General features: G+C 42.1%; 2 protein-coding genes across 2 annotated transcripts in view; one reads left to right on the plus strand and one right to left on the minus strand.

Annotated features, from left to right (window-relative positions):
- Positions 1–4,485, minus strand: part of si:ch211-26b3.4 (connector enhancer of kinase suppressor of ras 2) — a 57,508-nt gene extending 53,023 nt beyond the window's left edge. The window contains exon 1 of the mRNA XM_068325409.1: positions 4,356–4,485. Within this exon, the coding sequence (XP_068181510.1) occupies positions 4,356–4,419 (64 nt within the window). The 5' untranslated portion in view covers positions 4,420–4,485. The remainder of the gene's footprint in view (positions 1–4,355) is intronic.
- Positions 4,486–6,746: 2,261 nt separating this feature from the next.
- Positions 6,747–15,820, plus strand: hdx (highly divergent homeobox). Its single transcript, XM_068325995.1, has 11 exons — positions 6,747–6,884; positions 9,405–9,566; positions 9,697–9,843; positions 9,973–11,172; positions 11,252–11,308; positions 11,659–11,805; positions 13,272–13,470; positions 13,545–13,624; positions 14,810–14,914; positions 15,074–15,196; positions 15,310–15,820. Exons 2-11 carry the CDS (start codon positions 9,501–9,503, stop codon positions 15,571–15,573), a joined length of 2,388 nt encoding a protein of 795 aa, XP_068182096.1. The 5' UTR covers positions 6,747–6,884; positions 9,405–9,500; the 3' UTR covers positions 15,574–15,820.
- The last annotated feature ends 470 nt before the right edge of the window (positions 15,821–16,290 follow it).

Genomic DNA, 16,290 nt, shown 5'->3' on the forward strand with positions numbered 1-16,290 from the left:
TTGCAGGATCAATCAACCAAGAATACAATAAAATTATTTCCCCCTCAGTTACGTTCATAATACTCCAGTTTAGCCTCAGATTTTCAAAAGTGTTGCTCTGCACCTCTCAAAACCATGTTTACATAGAAATACTGTAAATATTTATATTTTCAGAACTATATATTAATTCCCCTGAAACTAAAAATACTATATTTGTTACATTTAGAATGGGTCTTTTTCACATGTCAAGAAAATAGAACATCTTTGTCATACCACAACATTTCTAAAGTAGCCTATGAAGGACAAACAAGGAACTGGTTCTAGAGTATCTCGCACAGCCATCCCAGGGGAGTGTGATATGAGAGGAGATCATTCATTCATTCATTCATTCATTCATTCATTCATTCATTCATTCATTCATTCATTCATTATCAACTCATCTTCAGCCACTAATCTTAAACGAGTTTCGGGTTACATTGGAGCCTATCCCAATCAACATTGGGCAGAAGCTGAGTACACCCTAGACGAGACGCCAGTTCATCTCACCCACTCACAATCACATTCACACCTACCAACAATTTTGGAATGGCCAATTAGACTAGGTTTCATGTTTTCCGTGGTGGGAGGAAGCCAGAGAACCCACACAGACTGGGGGAGGACACATGCAAACCGCACAAAAAGTGGATTTGAACCCGGGACCTTCTTGCTGTAACACAACAGCTGGTTGAAATCTACAAAAACAATACTGGATGCCACTAATTCCCACACACACTGTACCATTGAAATTTAGATTTTCATGTTGATATTTATTTCAGTTTGTCTGTGGTGAGACCAGCGATGTTGTTTGGCCTAGAGACAGGAGACAGAGCTGGAGGTAGCAGAGATGAAGATGCTGAGGTTCTCTCTGGGAGTGACCAGGAAGGATAGGATCAGGAATGAGTACATCAGAGGGACAGCACATGTTAGAGGTTTTGGAGATAAAGTCAGAGAGGCCAGACTGAGATGGTTTGGACATATTCAGAGGAGAGATAGTGAATATATTGGTAGAAGGATGCTGAGTTTAGAACTGCCAGGCAGGAGGCCTAGAGGAAGACCAAAGAGGAGGTGTATGGATGTAGTGAAAGAGGACATGAAGGTAGTTGGTGTGAGAGAAGAGGATGCAGAAGACAGGGTTAGATGGAGGCAACTGATTCCCTGTGGCGACTCCTGAAGGGAAAAGCCGAAAGGAGAATGAGATTTTGTCTCATCTCAGTACTCAACAGCCCCTCGTGCAGATTGTAATGTCACATGTAACCTTTACTTTAGATGTGCCGTTACTAGACATATTAGTCCATCAAGAGGAAAAGAAGATTACTGCAAGAAAAATTAAGTGCCGCATTCACTGTCCATCAGCAGGTCAGACACCATGTGCATGAAAGAACAGGGTGATCTCATGATGTAAAGACAGCGGATGGCGCAAAGGAGAATTCAGTTTCTTTTCGTGAAAGAGCAGACGAGCAAGCGTCATATTTTACACATCAATCGTGCCAGCACACACCCCAGTAGATACATGACCTCATGCACACACACATAGAGGAAACTCCTCCGGTGTGGGTGTTCAAATAAAAACAAATGCTGATGAGTCATCTTTCTGTTCAGCAGTCCTTCTACAGCTACAGTATACGCTGCTGGGCCCACCGCTTGCATTATATCGCAAGATGCAGAGTACCCCATCTCCGCCTCATAGGTTTTCTGTATGACATCAGCAGCAGATTGTTGAGGAAAAGGAGGTGCTGTCCAGTTAGGCATGTTGGGTTGGAAGTACAGTACTAGGGAAGGATGCATTCCTAAAACATGCAGTCCTAAATATGTCCCTCTGGTGAATATTACAAAACCTGACACTGCCTTCATAACACAAAGTCTAGCAAGCAAGGAAAAATATTTGTCCTTTCTGATAATTGTGACATTTTACATTTTATGAAATATTTTATTGAAGAAAATTGTTCTATAAAGCATTTCTAGACTTGTAGTTAAATGGTTCAATTGTGGGGTTTTTTTCCCCCACCGCTGTTCATATCATTCACAATACATTAAGCCTTTTATGGCCAATGTCACTAACAATGTTTGCTGGTTTGGTGCAGCCCATGGGCCGCTGCATTCAAGTGCAGCTCGAGATAATCTGTTTTAACTCTCACTTTGTTCTTAGTTCCTCTTATCTGCCTGTTGGGCCTGATCAATGTATATAAGAATAAGAATAAGAATAAGAATAAGAATAAGAATAAGAATAAGAATAAGAATAAGAATAAGAATAAGAATAAGAATAAGAATAAATTAGCTCACAATCCATCTAAAAATGGAGAACTGTTGCTACACTTAGCCTTGGTGCACAGACAACCAGGGAGAATTAATCTATCAGAAATAAGGAGAAAATGCCAACTACAGAAGCCAACCGAAGCATTCATCCAACATAGAGAAAACCTGCATCGAACAGTTGAGAGCACGAACAAATGTTTGCTACCTATGGTACTTCAAATCTGTACAGATTTAAAGTACTTTTCTCTCACAAATTAGTGTGGTACTTCTTAGGGAGGTCTCAATGTCAGCGCTCGCAAAATATGGCACAAGATTCATCAGATCAGAGACGTGGAGCTGCTGGCGAAACTCCAGTAAGCAAGGACTTTGGATTAGCCTTCCACCTTGCTCTTGATTCAGGGAAAATAAGATCTGAGCTTAAGCTACCAGTAAGGGTCTATGTTGGGAGGCTGATAGGAGGAAGGAGGGGGCTTCACAGGAACAGAACGACACTGGGAGATGTTGGTGAGTGGCTCCCTGCTCCACAGCTCTTCATATGGGGGAGGCCAGGAGATTCATACCAAAAGAATGCAATGTGCACATTGACAGGTAAGAGAAAAGATTGGTTTTCCTTGCATGCAAAAAAATAAATAAATCATAGATTAGAGGTCAAGTTGGTTCACTTACAGGCCCTGAACTTTCCTCCCTGATCACTTCTGCTCTCCTTTCTGCTCGCTGTCTTACTTTGAGATTTACTGTTCATTCATGAGTCACTCACACTAAACCAAATCCAGCAGTTTTATTTTCTCTGTGTGTCAAGTTGCAATTCTCCAACCACATTTGTCTTATTAGTCATCAACAGCCACATTATAACTCAGCCTTGATTACTAAATGATGCAAAGGAGCAAAGCTTTCCAAGTGAACACTCTACAAATCAGATGCTGAATCCACCGGCTTCTACTCCTCACCATAGCTGAGAAGGTGATTACGAAAACAGGAACAATATTATAATCAGTCAAAAGAAATGCATCCCAAACACTCTCCACGCCTAATGATGTTCCAGCAACCACTCTGACATCTGATCTCACCACATGACTGCCTTACCAGAGTCAAACAGACCTCCAGCACCTCTTGAGACACGTATGGAATGTGGAGTTCTGCTAATTCAGAGATCATGTGATCTGATTGCTCATTACAAGCTTAACTGCTACAGAAACACAATTCCAAGTGTGTGCACGAACATGACACCATCACATTGGAGTCAGCACACAGCAATGATTAAGTCATTGTCTTAAGTAAGGGATTGCGGACACCATGCCTTCCCATATCCTTTGTCTGTTAACAGGCCTACCACAGTTTTTCTCACAGCAATTTAGCTGACCAGAGTGTGTGAGCTCATTTCCTGCGCGCACGCACACACACACACACACACACACACAGACACACACACACAATTAGTGATTACTCGTGATTACTCATTCGTCCTGTCTGTTTGAAGGGATGCATCTATACAAACGTCTAGTTTGATCTGAGAGTTTCTTATACGGCAGGCTCCACTGCGCTGTCCAGGGTGCTGAAACTGACTACGGTTGGGAGGGAGGGGGTATGCAGCCAACTACATTAATCATGTACGCACACGCTCATGCACATAGGCACATGCACACACATCGATTAGTGATACGGGCTTCGAGCATGTGGCAGTAAGGCAGAGCAAGCAGATGACTATCCTCTACATTCATTGATGGGAGCGACGGTGCTGCTGATGCTGATGCTGATGGAGTCAGCAGCAGCAGCCTGTAGGCGCTCTCAACACAGAGATGACAGAATGCTGAGCCTCCACTCCCTGCTTCTTGGGGACATCCATTGCACTGCACTGACTCAAACACGTTAACTCCTCTTCAGTGACTTAAATCTGTGTCACACCATCCAGTTACAGCCGGTGAAATCACACCTGCATGGTTGGATCAGAAGGACACACATGCACCCAGTTTGGCCCTCCTCCTCCACCACCACCACCACCACCACCACCACCATCACAATCATCATCCTCACTATAACCGCAAGCAGATTATCAACCAGATGCAATGAATGGATCCAGCAATTACCTTTCATCCAATCCAGCACTTGCTTTGGTGTCCATTTACTTATAGGTTCCATAACCAAAGCCATGGTGTCACAGTCTCTCCGAGATGAACGGCACAGGACTCAACGCAGGCGACATAAAACGACCTGTCAGTCACATCTGGAATGACACGGCTGTGGTCAAATCTGAGGAAGAAGAAAGGGTTGTCAGTTGTATTCTCTCCATCAGAGCACGGCAGCCTGCAGGAACGGTGAGCGGGATGCGGTGGTGCAATCCACGCGCACACACAGGAGACACGCGCGCACACACACGCTCCCTCCCTCTTCTCTTTACCCTCACACACACCGCCTCGCGCGCTCTCTCTCTCTCTCTTTCCCTGGTGCCTTCCCGCCAGCAGCTCGCGCGCTGTGAGAAGTGGATTCGGCGAGCGCGAGGGGATGGGGCGACCCCTCCCCTCCTCTATTCCTCCTGCATGCCTAGCTGCAGCATCACAAGGGCCACCGCTTATAATACAGACCAGGGAATGGTGCAACGCATACCATATAGGGAGGAACTCACTCTGCACCCCCACCCCCTTCTTTACACATGCAGAAAGAGCAAGAGAGAACTTCTATATATATAAGTATATACAGTATATACATACACAGAAATATATATGTGTGTGTGTATTTATATATATATATATATATATATATATATATATATATATATATATATATATATATATATATATATATATATAATTAAACATATATATATACATGAGCCTTTTATATATATATATCATTATATATATCATTTTGGTTTAAATGATGGTTTTGCCACTGTTAGTCTGTCTTTGTCTATGTTGAGATAATAGTTGTTAGAGCGCAGACAGTCACTATGTCATTTGTTGGTAGCGTGGTAAGCCTCATATGTCAGCTGTTTCTTTTTTTTTTAAGTTCCAAAATCCGTAAATGAGGAAATCATCAGCAGTTGTCAGGCGCCTCTACCCGGTGCATGGTCTGAACCGTGAAGAACAGCGCCCCCTGCTGTGCACCTGAAACACAGGTGACGTCATGGATTCACACAGCAGCATGCACGCAGCCACACAAGTACATCACGACCACACAAATAGAGCTGGAGAAAGTAGCAGGCAAGTGCAGTATGTATGTGTGTGTGTATGCTAGACAGACACAGTTACACCAACCATCACCTATATCACCACTATCCTGTTACACTGCTGTCTCTGAGGATACACCACAAGCTGTCTGTTTGGCTGCTCATTTAAATATGGGAACAGCTGCACCTAGAAATAACGCAAAGGAGAAATAACATGTGACCCTTGCAGACACACGCATACCCACAGACACAGTGCAAACAGGTAACAGAATACTGTGTTTATCTGACCAGACTTGTTTGAAAGTGAAACATGTCATGCAGATCTTACATGAGCCTTGAGTAATGTACTGCCTACTTCATGTAAGATAACAGCTCTGATTATATTGCTGCCAATGTGCTTTTAGTTAATTCTGATTCACTAGGGGTAAAATCTGCCAAATTTGGTTTGGATTGTTGAATTACTTTTTTAAAAAGGGAATTTTCTTTTCTTTGGCACTTTACCTTTCTCGAAACTCTCATTCATCCCACGGTTACAACAAACTCATTAAGGTATTAGACGGCAGCAATGCAGTAGTTAGATCACTCTAAAATGGATTGCCTGAGAAAGAGCTGCTCAGAAATAGCCTTCCTTAACAGTAACATCTCTGATAATAATATATTTTATTTGTTAGGCAACTTTCTCTGCACTCAAGGTCTCCTTATATCACAAAATTAGAACAGTAAATGCAAACACAGTAAATTAATTTAAATTAAAATACATAGTAATGGCGTAAAAGTGAGGACAGTGCAACCCAGATTAAAACAGCCTGAGTTTGTGTGATGATTGTGATTCCCTGAGCTTTATTATTATCAAACTTCACATATATAAACATGTTACAAAGCAAGGGAACATAAATCTGGATGAAACTAATGCAAAACCAACCATTAACAAATTATATATTATTACCAATTTTACCATTCTTCAACATTCTGAGACAGAAAACATAATGTATGCAGGATTTTCCTTGTGAAGTCAAACAACTGATCAGACTCTAAAACACACCAGATGTTAGATTAAAAAAAAGGAGATAACACGTGGTGGTGGGAAGTGAAATTAAAATGAAAGCAGCTCCTCTATGCACATTTTTCGGGAGCTGAAAATACTTCTAAGGAGCCTCTTAACCGGTCCACTTGATGTGGAAACATTCCCCACGCAAACTTCCAGCCGCTTCCATGTTGGTGACCTCCTCCTCCTCCAGCAGCCCGCTGAACAAAGTCAACGGTGGGCGGGATCTCTCCGAATGTCACTGCGATGATCTCGAGCTCCCATTGGCTCCTGTCTGCAGATACGTCACAATCATGATTAGAATTGATGATCGGACGTTGTGATTTCATTGTCTAGCAAAAACGAGACTGGGGTGAAGAAATCTGCTGAATTTGAACGTTCCGTCTGATTTTGACATCAAAGATGGTGAGTGGGGAAGTGATTTGACTTTTTTCGCTTCGGGATATCCCGTGTGGGCTTTTCTTCGTGTCGGACTAGAGTCAGGGTCAGCGAGAATGTCCACGTCGGGGTCGTGAAATCACAGAATTGGAGGAAAACTTTAGCCGCGGCTATCCATTGGGAGGGCTAAGCTAACGGGAGCTAACGGGAGCTGGCTCAGACATGGCCGCTCGGGCCTGTGAGCTAACCTAAGCGGTCTGCGCTGGCCGTGGCGGTGCTTGCAGCGCTTACCCTGCAACACACGGGCTGGTTTAAGGGTCGTGGAGGAAACGAGTGGAGCCTCCCGTGTTGTAATTGTGGTTAAAATCTCCATGACGTTGTCTCGGTGGCGTATGGATCTGACGCGCAAACCATTTGTTCGCGATTCGCCCCGTAATGTTCCCACATTGACTGTAGCCATGCGCAGTCAGGCTGCCAAAATAAACCCTACTGCAAGCTTATTGGTCGCACAACATTCCCGTATGTGACATTTTTAGGAATCTATCAAAAACTTAAAAATGTAACGTAAAACTTTGCAAGCACACTTTTTCATCTCGGTCAGCCCAGATAGTGTTTTTTTTTTTTTTAATGTAACGGCGTTGTGTGTCCTCCTGCCTTCACACAACGGAGCTGCTTTGACCCTGAAATTAGTATTAATGCGACACTTCGATAGATAAATTAGATCCGTGTAGAAAATTCGTTTTGTTTACCTTCACTTCTCGCAAGGTTATTGTTTTTATACGTATATTTTTATTTTGGTGTTGGATTTTTTTTTTATTTGACCTTGCTTATTAAAGATTATTGCAATTGGTTTCTTACTAAAAAAAGAGTCCATAGCCTGTTAGACTGATGGGGCGGGGCCTAAATCAAACCACGTGTTAGATGTTTTTATTTTAGGATGACATGCTTGGAAACAAAACATCCTCCATTCCTCTGTAGAACTTACTAGACTATTGTATGATATTTACTATTTACACTACAAGTCTAAAGTTTGAACACACCATCGAATCAAATTCATGACTATTTACATAGTTTACTTTCACTGAAGGCATCCAAACTATGAATTAAAACATATGGAATTATGTAGTAAACAAAATAAAAGTGAAATAACTGAATGGGATGGCACGTCGCTGCAGGATGCTGTGGTAGCCATGGTGGTTCAATATGCCTTCAGTTTTGAATAAATCCCCAACATGGTCACCAGCTAAGCCACAGATCTCAAATTTGGGCTCATTAGACCAAAGTAAAGATTTTGGCCTAATGCCCATTACTTGTGTCCCAAAGAAATCTGCTGGTTTCTTAGTGGGTATTTGACCTTAAAGGCCTGATTCTCTCAGTCTCCCCTGAACAAGTATAGAGATGTGTCTGCTACTAGAGCTCTGTGTGACATTTATTTGGTTTTGTGTTTCTGGGGTTGTTCTCATGTGAGCCAGTTTCCTCTGAGTTTTTTGTGGTTTTTGCGACTACACTTGGGGATACATTCAAAGTTTATGCAATTTTCTGGACTGACTGACCTTCAGTTCTTAAAGTAATTATGGTTGTCTTTTCTCTTTACTTATGTGACTGGTTCTTGTTGTAATATGACACCTAACAATTGTCAGATATAGTTTTCAACCTGACGTCTGCACAACAAAACTCATGGTCCCAACCCCATTAAGAAGAGAAGAAAACCTACAAATGAACCTTAAAGTGAGCTTTATATGTGTAGTTAATGAGGTATTGTCCAGGCAGTATAATAACTATACTAATGACTGCATCCCCTCCCTATTCATGGTTAAAACATACATTTATATTACATTTAAATTCCATTTCTGTGTTGTTTTTGTTTTGCAAATAAAATAAGTGCAGTGGCAGGTCATACGGTATTTATAATCTATGTATAATATATCTGATTTTAAAGGTAATAAGAACCACTTTTATGCTGATTTTGTTTTTGTTTACCAACACATCAATCACATGAAATCAGTCACTCAATATGGAAATCCAAGCATAGCCTCTGTTGTCTGATTAAACAGACCTTATATGTGTTGAACATATTTTTAAAGCCTTATGGGGAAATTGTTCATACTTCTGTTAAACATTGGAAACGGTCCCATCACATCATATTTCAGTACAAAATAAACAAACTAATTTCGGATTACATTTTGTGGAATTGCAACTCTGAGGTTAAGACACAAATGTAAATAGTTCTCACTGACAAATAGAGGAATGTCTTGCTTGGGACAACACATTATCTTATTGTTGCTCTGGAAGTTGTCAAAGTTTCTACTTTGACGTACATAGACGTGTGTATTTACAACATCACGTCTTTTCTAATTATTGTAACATATTTTATGGCATTTTTTCCCTGGCTGTTTAAAATTTGAAGAAAAAGAATTGCATCTCTAAATCCTTGATCCAGACACGAGTTGTCCACTGTTATTTTTAGAAACGGCTCATAATAGCATGGATTGAACTTTTTGTTAATGCTCTTAAAGCATAGCATCGTCTGCTTTGCTTTCTCCTCAGCCACATTTCCCAGCGGTGAGCCCTGTTTGCTGAGACAGGATGACTGCACTCAGAGTTGTGCCCATCTAGAAGCATGGAGGTTTGGCTGTGATCTTCATGGCAGCCCCGTTCCCCTCCAGCAGCAGAATGGATGCATGGTCACAACGGCGAGGTCTGCAGGCTGTGAGTGTGTCACAAAATGTATTCCAACATCAGCTGCAAAAAAATATACTAATGCGTTGATTTATTTGTTAAATCAGTGGGTTGTTGTTTTTTTTTAGATGTGGTTGTTGAAAATGTTGTTGTCTCTCAGATGAACCTGCGGTCGGTGTTTACTGCTGAGCAACAGAGTATCCTGGAGCGCTACTATGACAATGGGATGACCAATCAAAGCAAGGCTTGCTTCCAGCTCATACTGCAGTGTGCTCAGGAGGCCAAACTGGACTTCAGTGTAGTCCGGGTAAAGTGTGTTTGTTAGCATGAGTTTGTGGAATCCAAGATCTTTTTATAATTGTCCTGCTGGGTTTTTTTTTAATGTAATATTTTTATAAATCAGTGTCAATGAGTTTCTTTTCTATTTTCCCTTCAGACATGGGTGGGCAACAAACGACGTAAAATCGCCTCCAAGGTAGAACAGAATGGAGTGGTGTCCCATTCCCTGTCCAGTCACGGACTTGCAGGCGGGCTGCTCTCCAATCACACGTTAGCTGGAGGTGCTCTGTCCAATCACGGTCTGGTAGCGGCGGCGCTGCTTCCTGCTGAAATGGCCGCCGCACGGAACATCCAAAATCGTGCTCACCTTCTTCCTCCATCCTCAACCTTCCCGTCTTTCTCAACAACATCTTCCTCCCCGGCCTCCTCGTCGCCCCTCAGCAGTGGAAGCAGCAGCGTCAACAACAACAACAATGATGTCATCCTGACCGGGATCTATTCTCTCAACTCTGTCCCTCGCTCCAGAACGAGACCCGCGGCCCCCCTGCCTCAGTCAGACTCTGAACTTTCTGCTCACCCATCTTCATCTCTGATTAACCAGGCCCTGCAGAGCAGGAACACCTCCTCTTCTTCCTCCTCACCTCTACACTCAAAACTGGTCTCGCTCTCACAGAATATCCCACTCCTCACATCAGCTTCAGGGCCTTTAGTAACCACTGCAATCAGGAAGGGAGCCTCGTCCCTGGGGGAGGCAGGGGTAAGTGCAGGAGCAGGGGTAGTACCTCACAGCTGGACCCGACAGTACGGTGCAGCGCAACCTCGCTTTTGGTCCTCTTCTTCACAGTCCCAAAGTCAGCCTCAACCCAGACCTCACTCCAACCCCCAACCTCAACCACCTGCCCCTCAGAAGATGCGATTAACCCTCCAATCGCAAAACTCTGTTCCCCCCTCTGAACAAACACCTCGTATCCAGCAGGTCTTCACCTTGTCAGAGAAAGGTGAAGGAGAAAGACTTAGGCAGAATCACACGCCTACCCAGAAAGGCCAGGAAAGCCTAACGCCTCCGCCCCATTCTAGGGACATCAGTCACAACTTCTCCATCGCTATGGAAACCGGTGATGAAGAAGATGAGTGGCAAAGGGAAGAGGAGTTAGCAAGGATGGCTTCTCGGACACACATCAACAGGGAGCAGACGTCGCTCAGCCCGACCGGGGCTGACGTGTCCGTGGTGAGAGGAAGCCTCACGCCTCCTGCGTCCAGCTCCAGACCCCCCCCTCCTCTGCACAGCGGCACTCTTCAACAGGGCAGCTACCCCCTCACAGCACAGACCTCAGCCACAGCAGAGTCCAGCTCACAGGTTTGACAGGGAATGCTAGCCATGCTCTCCTTCAAAGTGAATTAGCAGACTAGCTAACTGTGTCTGTCTTTGTGTGCAGACTTCCATCGATGTGTCGGCTTCCCCTTGGGTCATCAGCAACTCCCGAAAGAGAACAGTTAGTACTGTTCGTTTCTTTGAATTCAAGATTTCGATTACTGTATTTTCCGCACTGTAAGGCGCACCTAACAGCCTTTAATCTTCTCAAAAACCGACGGTGCGCCTCATAATCCAGTGCGCCTTATACTGTATATGAAAAGGGTTTTAGAATAGGACATTCTTTGAAGGTGCGTCTTACTGTCCAGTGCGCCTTATAGAGCAGACAATACTGTATATAATAAATGAAACAATATGATGGATACACATTTACCCTGATGTCACCTGACAAAGCTGCAGTCTGCTCAGTGTAAGCGTGTGTGTGTGTGTGTGTGTGTGTGCTGTCGTCAAACAGAGTTTTTGTGTTTTCAGCTACAGGATCGGACTCAGTTCAGTGATGGAGATCTCATCCAGCTAAAGCGCTACTGGGACCGAGGCATGACCAGCCTGGGTTCAGTCTGCAGGGAAAAGATCACCGCTGCAGCCAACCAGCTCAGCGTAGACACTGAAATAGTCAAGGTAACCAACGCCACACGGTTAGCAGCAAGAGGAGTCAAGGTTACAGATTCCGTGACGAAGTTGATTTTATACACTGAATGTAATGTTAGGCATGTTGTGTTTTAGAGAATTTGGAATTGAACAATTCCAAATTCTCTGTTAATTGAGTTGAGAATTCTATTGAACCTCAAACCTTAACATTTAAGAAGGTAAAAGTGAGGTTTTGACTTTCTCATAATATATATATATCTGTGCATAATTATTGAAAAATTAGTGTGCAGAATTATTATGCAACTAAATGAAAAAAATGAATTTTTTTCCATTGCACTTTATTTTATTTTCATCTGTTTAAGTGTGAATAATAAGCAACTCAAATATAACAAACATTGCTGATAGTGAAAAAAAAAATCAAATTGGTGACCAACGTAGCTGCCCTTGTTTTAAATAATAGTCAGAAGCGTTGCGTTCATGGGTTCTGTCAGTTCCTTGATCTGAACCGCAGCTTCCAGACACTTCAGAGAGGTGGACTGTTTCCATCACGGTAAATCGCCCATTTAAGAAGCGCCCACAAGTTCTCAATAGGGTTTAGGTCAGGTGAAGAAGGGGGCCATGTCATTCATTTATCTCTAAGGCCTTTCTCTACTGGCTGGCCACACGATCGAAACATTTGATAGACGGGACTGAGCTTTGTCCTGCATCAAAACATGGTGATCTTGAAATATTAAGACTTTTTTTGAGGGTTCTGTGACCACGGCCCAATGTCTCAGCAATGTCACCAGTTGTGCATCCTTCTGGGAGACTTTTTTTTTTTTTTTTACAATAATTCTTTCTTTTCAGTCTGTTACATCTCTTTTTTGTTCCAGAGGAAATAGATTGTTGATTTCCTTAGACCACAACCTCCCTCATTACACAAAAACACATCATCTGATATGCATAAATCCACTAAGCATTCAGGTTTACACAGCTTGCAGCTGGAAAATATGTATAAAAATTAAGATATGGTCAAAAAAAACTCACTTGCCGAATAAGTGTGCAGACAGTGTACAATGACACACTTGAATTTTATGTGCATTTTTTTAAAAGCGAAAAACAGGAAGGAGTAACTTTATTGGATAATAAAAGAGTTGTGTAAAAGTCACACAGTCATAAATCAGGGCCACAGAGGGAATGCTGATGGACTAAATATAGTTGTCCTCTTGATACACGTGACCCACATGACCCACTGTCATCTCATTCACTGGCAAGGAAGGAAGATTTAATAGAGAGAAACAGTGCTTTAGTTTAATCCTCAAATCATTAAATCACTGCTTAAATGTTTATTTATTCCAGTTCTACATGTATGGTCATTGAATTGTGAATTGTGATTGTTTTCAAAAATACATTTTCCTGTTATCGTTACATTCATCACATTGGACACATTAGAATGACTGATTTATGTCTTTGAACTGCATGCTAGCGTGTCGTCTTTTGTGTCCCTCGATCACCAGACATGGATCAGTAACAGACGAAGGAAGTACCGTCTGATGGGGATTGAAATCCCTCCACCTAAAGGTGGGCCTGCTGTATTCACAAACTCATCCCCCGGAAACGACTCTCTGGTGGCCCTCAGCCCCGACGAAGACCGTCTCGAAACGCACGAACTCGGAGACGACCTGAATGACGGGGGATCTGTCAGCCCGTCTGAAGGTTAGGCTGCTGCCGGCTCTGCAGAATGTTTGTTTCAGAATCCAGAGAACTGAATGTGATGTTTTGGCTTCTAGATGGCACCATTGACTCACAACAGAGAGACGGAGAGGACGGATTAGATGCGCCCACTGCTGTTCCACTAACCAATGATGTGGTACTTCCTCATTATTATCGCACAGCCTCATTATATTCAGTCACCTAAAATGTGCACCGGTAGAGATCGCTGTCATACACCAGTAGGAGACAACGGATCAGACCTCATTCATCCACTCTAAACATACAAGTTCATATTGATTCATAGCAACAAAACAACCAAAGCGCCTGCTGTGGAAAAACCCTTTTCTGATGGACTAAAAGGTTTTTAATAATCCTCACATGAACAATACAGAACTGTTCAGTCAGTCCTTCCATAATAACATCAAGGCTGTTTTATTCTGAAGATCAGTTGATATCGGTATATTAGTGTTTAGGAGGGCTACAATCCTGTTACAAATCACAGGCTTGTTATTGACACACACATTTCCTCATCAGCCACAAGTTTACTTCAAACACTGATTTGTGTTACTGTGAAGACAAACGTGTTTCAGGCAAATGAAGAGCTGCCATACAGAGAAGCTGCCAGCGTCAGGCAAACTCTTAGTCGGGAAATTATTGCAAATTATTATTCTTGGTTGTCAAAATATTTCATGGATAAGTGTGATCTCAGAAAACGCATGTGTCCTTATTTCATCCATTAAGTAGCCTTCATTAATAAATTAATAGGGTAAACAATGTGGCTCCCAATATGAGCTGGTGTCTTATCCAGGGTGTACCCTGCCAGTTGGGATAGGCCTATGGCTGGATGGTAAACAAGTCATTAAGAAAATCAGTATAATATCACATTGTGTATCACATGCTCTGAGTCTAATGGAATCAATATTCGACGGATTTTCCATCCAGCTCACAATGTTACTGAGTTGTTTCATAACCAAGTCAGGCATCGAATCACTGTCAAGTAATTTCTTACAGCAAATGACAATATTTTATTACATCATATTGTTTTACAGAGAACAGGTTCCAATTGAATCTCTACTGTAAAACTAGAAACACTGTTCTCTACTAAAAAACTTATCAAGTTGTTTTTCCAGTAAAATATTTTGTTTCAATGAGAAAAAAGGAACTACAGAAACAATTCATTCAAAACTGTGTAGAGGGTACATTTTAAATCCATAAATATAAAAATATAAATAATTCGAGCAAGTACCAATTACCTTTGAATATATTTCTTCATGCTTTATTTTCATTTTACTTGTTTAAAGTTTGTCCTTTTAATCTAATTTGTGTTTTTTTTTTTTTACAGAAAATTGAAGTAATTGATGAAGACGAAGAAGAAGAGGATGATAATTATGATGGTCAGTTAATGACTTCAGACCTGGAGCAAATGCAGAGTCTGCTGGAATTCAAGGTGAAAGATGCATCTCAGATAATTTATTCAAAACGGAATCATTTGTGTTTGTTTGCTTCCGACATGAAAAAGAAAAAAGTATGATACAAAGTGAGAAGTGATGTAAAAAGGTCTCAGGCTCTGGAGAAACCTTTCTCTACTGTTCCTCTTCTGTTCCAGCATGAGGAAGTTCAGTTCTTGGAGAACGAGCTAGAGAACCAAAAAATAAAATACCAGGAGCTCGCCAGCTTCACAAAGAGCCTCCTGATCGCTGTGAGGAATAATGACCAGGAGAGACAGCAGGTATAGTTCATCATGTTAACGACCAATAGAAGAAACAGTCGGAAGTTTTAGCTCAATACAAATCATTACAGTTAATAAAAATATCTAACCATGAGTCTGCTGTTGCCCTTCAGGAGCTCATAGCCAGTCTACCTCAGCCTCCAGACTGGGACGTGAGTGTGGAGAGAGGAATCCAGCCAGATTCTATGTTAGCAGACACATTCTCCAACCACCACGACTCCCCGGCAGCCGGTGCGAGCAGCTCGGAACCTCCGTCAGTCACGGCACCTGAAGAAGCCCCAGTAGTCACCAGAAACATAGATGACGAAACGGCTGAAGATCCCGAGCCCTCTGCATCAGAGGAGCAGCTTCAGGGGGCAGTTTCAGAAGAAAACTGACTCACACGCATATCAGCTCACTTGGACTGATGCACATGTTTCTACTCCCCCCCACACACAATCTTTCCACACAAGAACGGACTTTATGGTCTTGCGTTTTAAGCAAACACTCATGCTCCAAGCCTAGTGCCTGTGGATTAGTGCTTCACTATGACTGTTGGGTATACAGATGCCGTTTTTAATGCATATCATCCGCCTTGCTCTGGAACATTCCAGAGAAGAGAATAATTAAAACTTCTGAATTATCCGTTTGCTTGTGAGTTTTTTCCTCGAAAGATGGTTGATACATTTCTCATTTGTGATGATTCATATCTAATAAGACTGAGAAGAAAAAAAAAAACTTTCATAAGTTTAGAAAATAATCAGTTTTACACATGTTTATAGATAATTATGAATTCATAATCAAACCAATTTTTAAATGAATATACAAACTGAATTATTCAATGAAACACGTGAAATTTGAACTGTAATGAAAATGAATTTTAAGATTATGTACATTGTGATCTATTAATTTTTTGTTTTTTGCGTGAAGCCCAAAGGTCAACAAAGGTTAACCATGACCTCACTACACACACACACACACACACACCAGTGCCGGTGTGTGGGACAAAGTGGATGAAGTCTAATCCTCTTATTTCCACTTGGACCACGGACTTATGTCAGTAGCTCGAAAACATTCAACCCACGACACCCACAAGATCAGAGCTTGGATCCATT

The sequence above is a fragment of the Antennarius striatus genome, chromosome 10, assembly GCF_040054535.1.
Source record: "Antennarius striatus isolate MH-2024 chromosome 10, ASM4005453v1, whole genome shotgun sequence".
NCBI lineage: Eukaryota > Metazoa > Chordata > Actinopteri > Lophiiformes > Antennariidae > Antennarius > Antennarius striatus.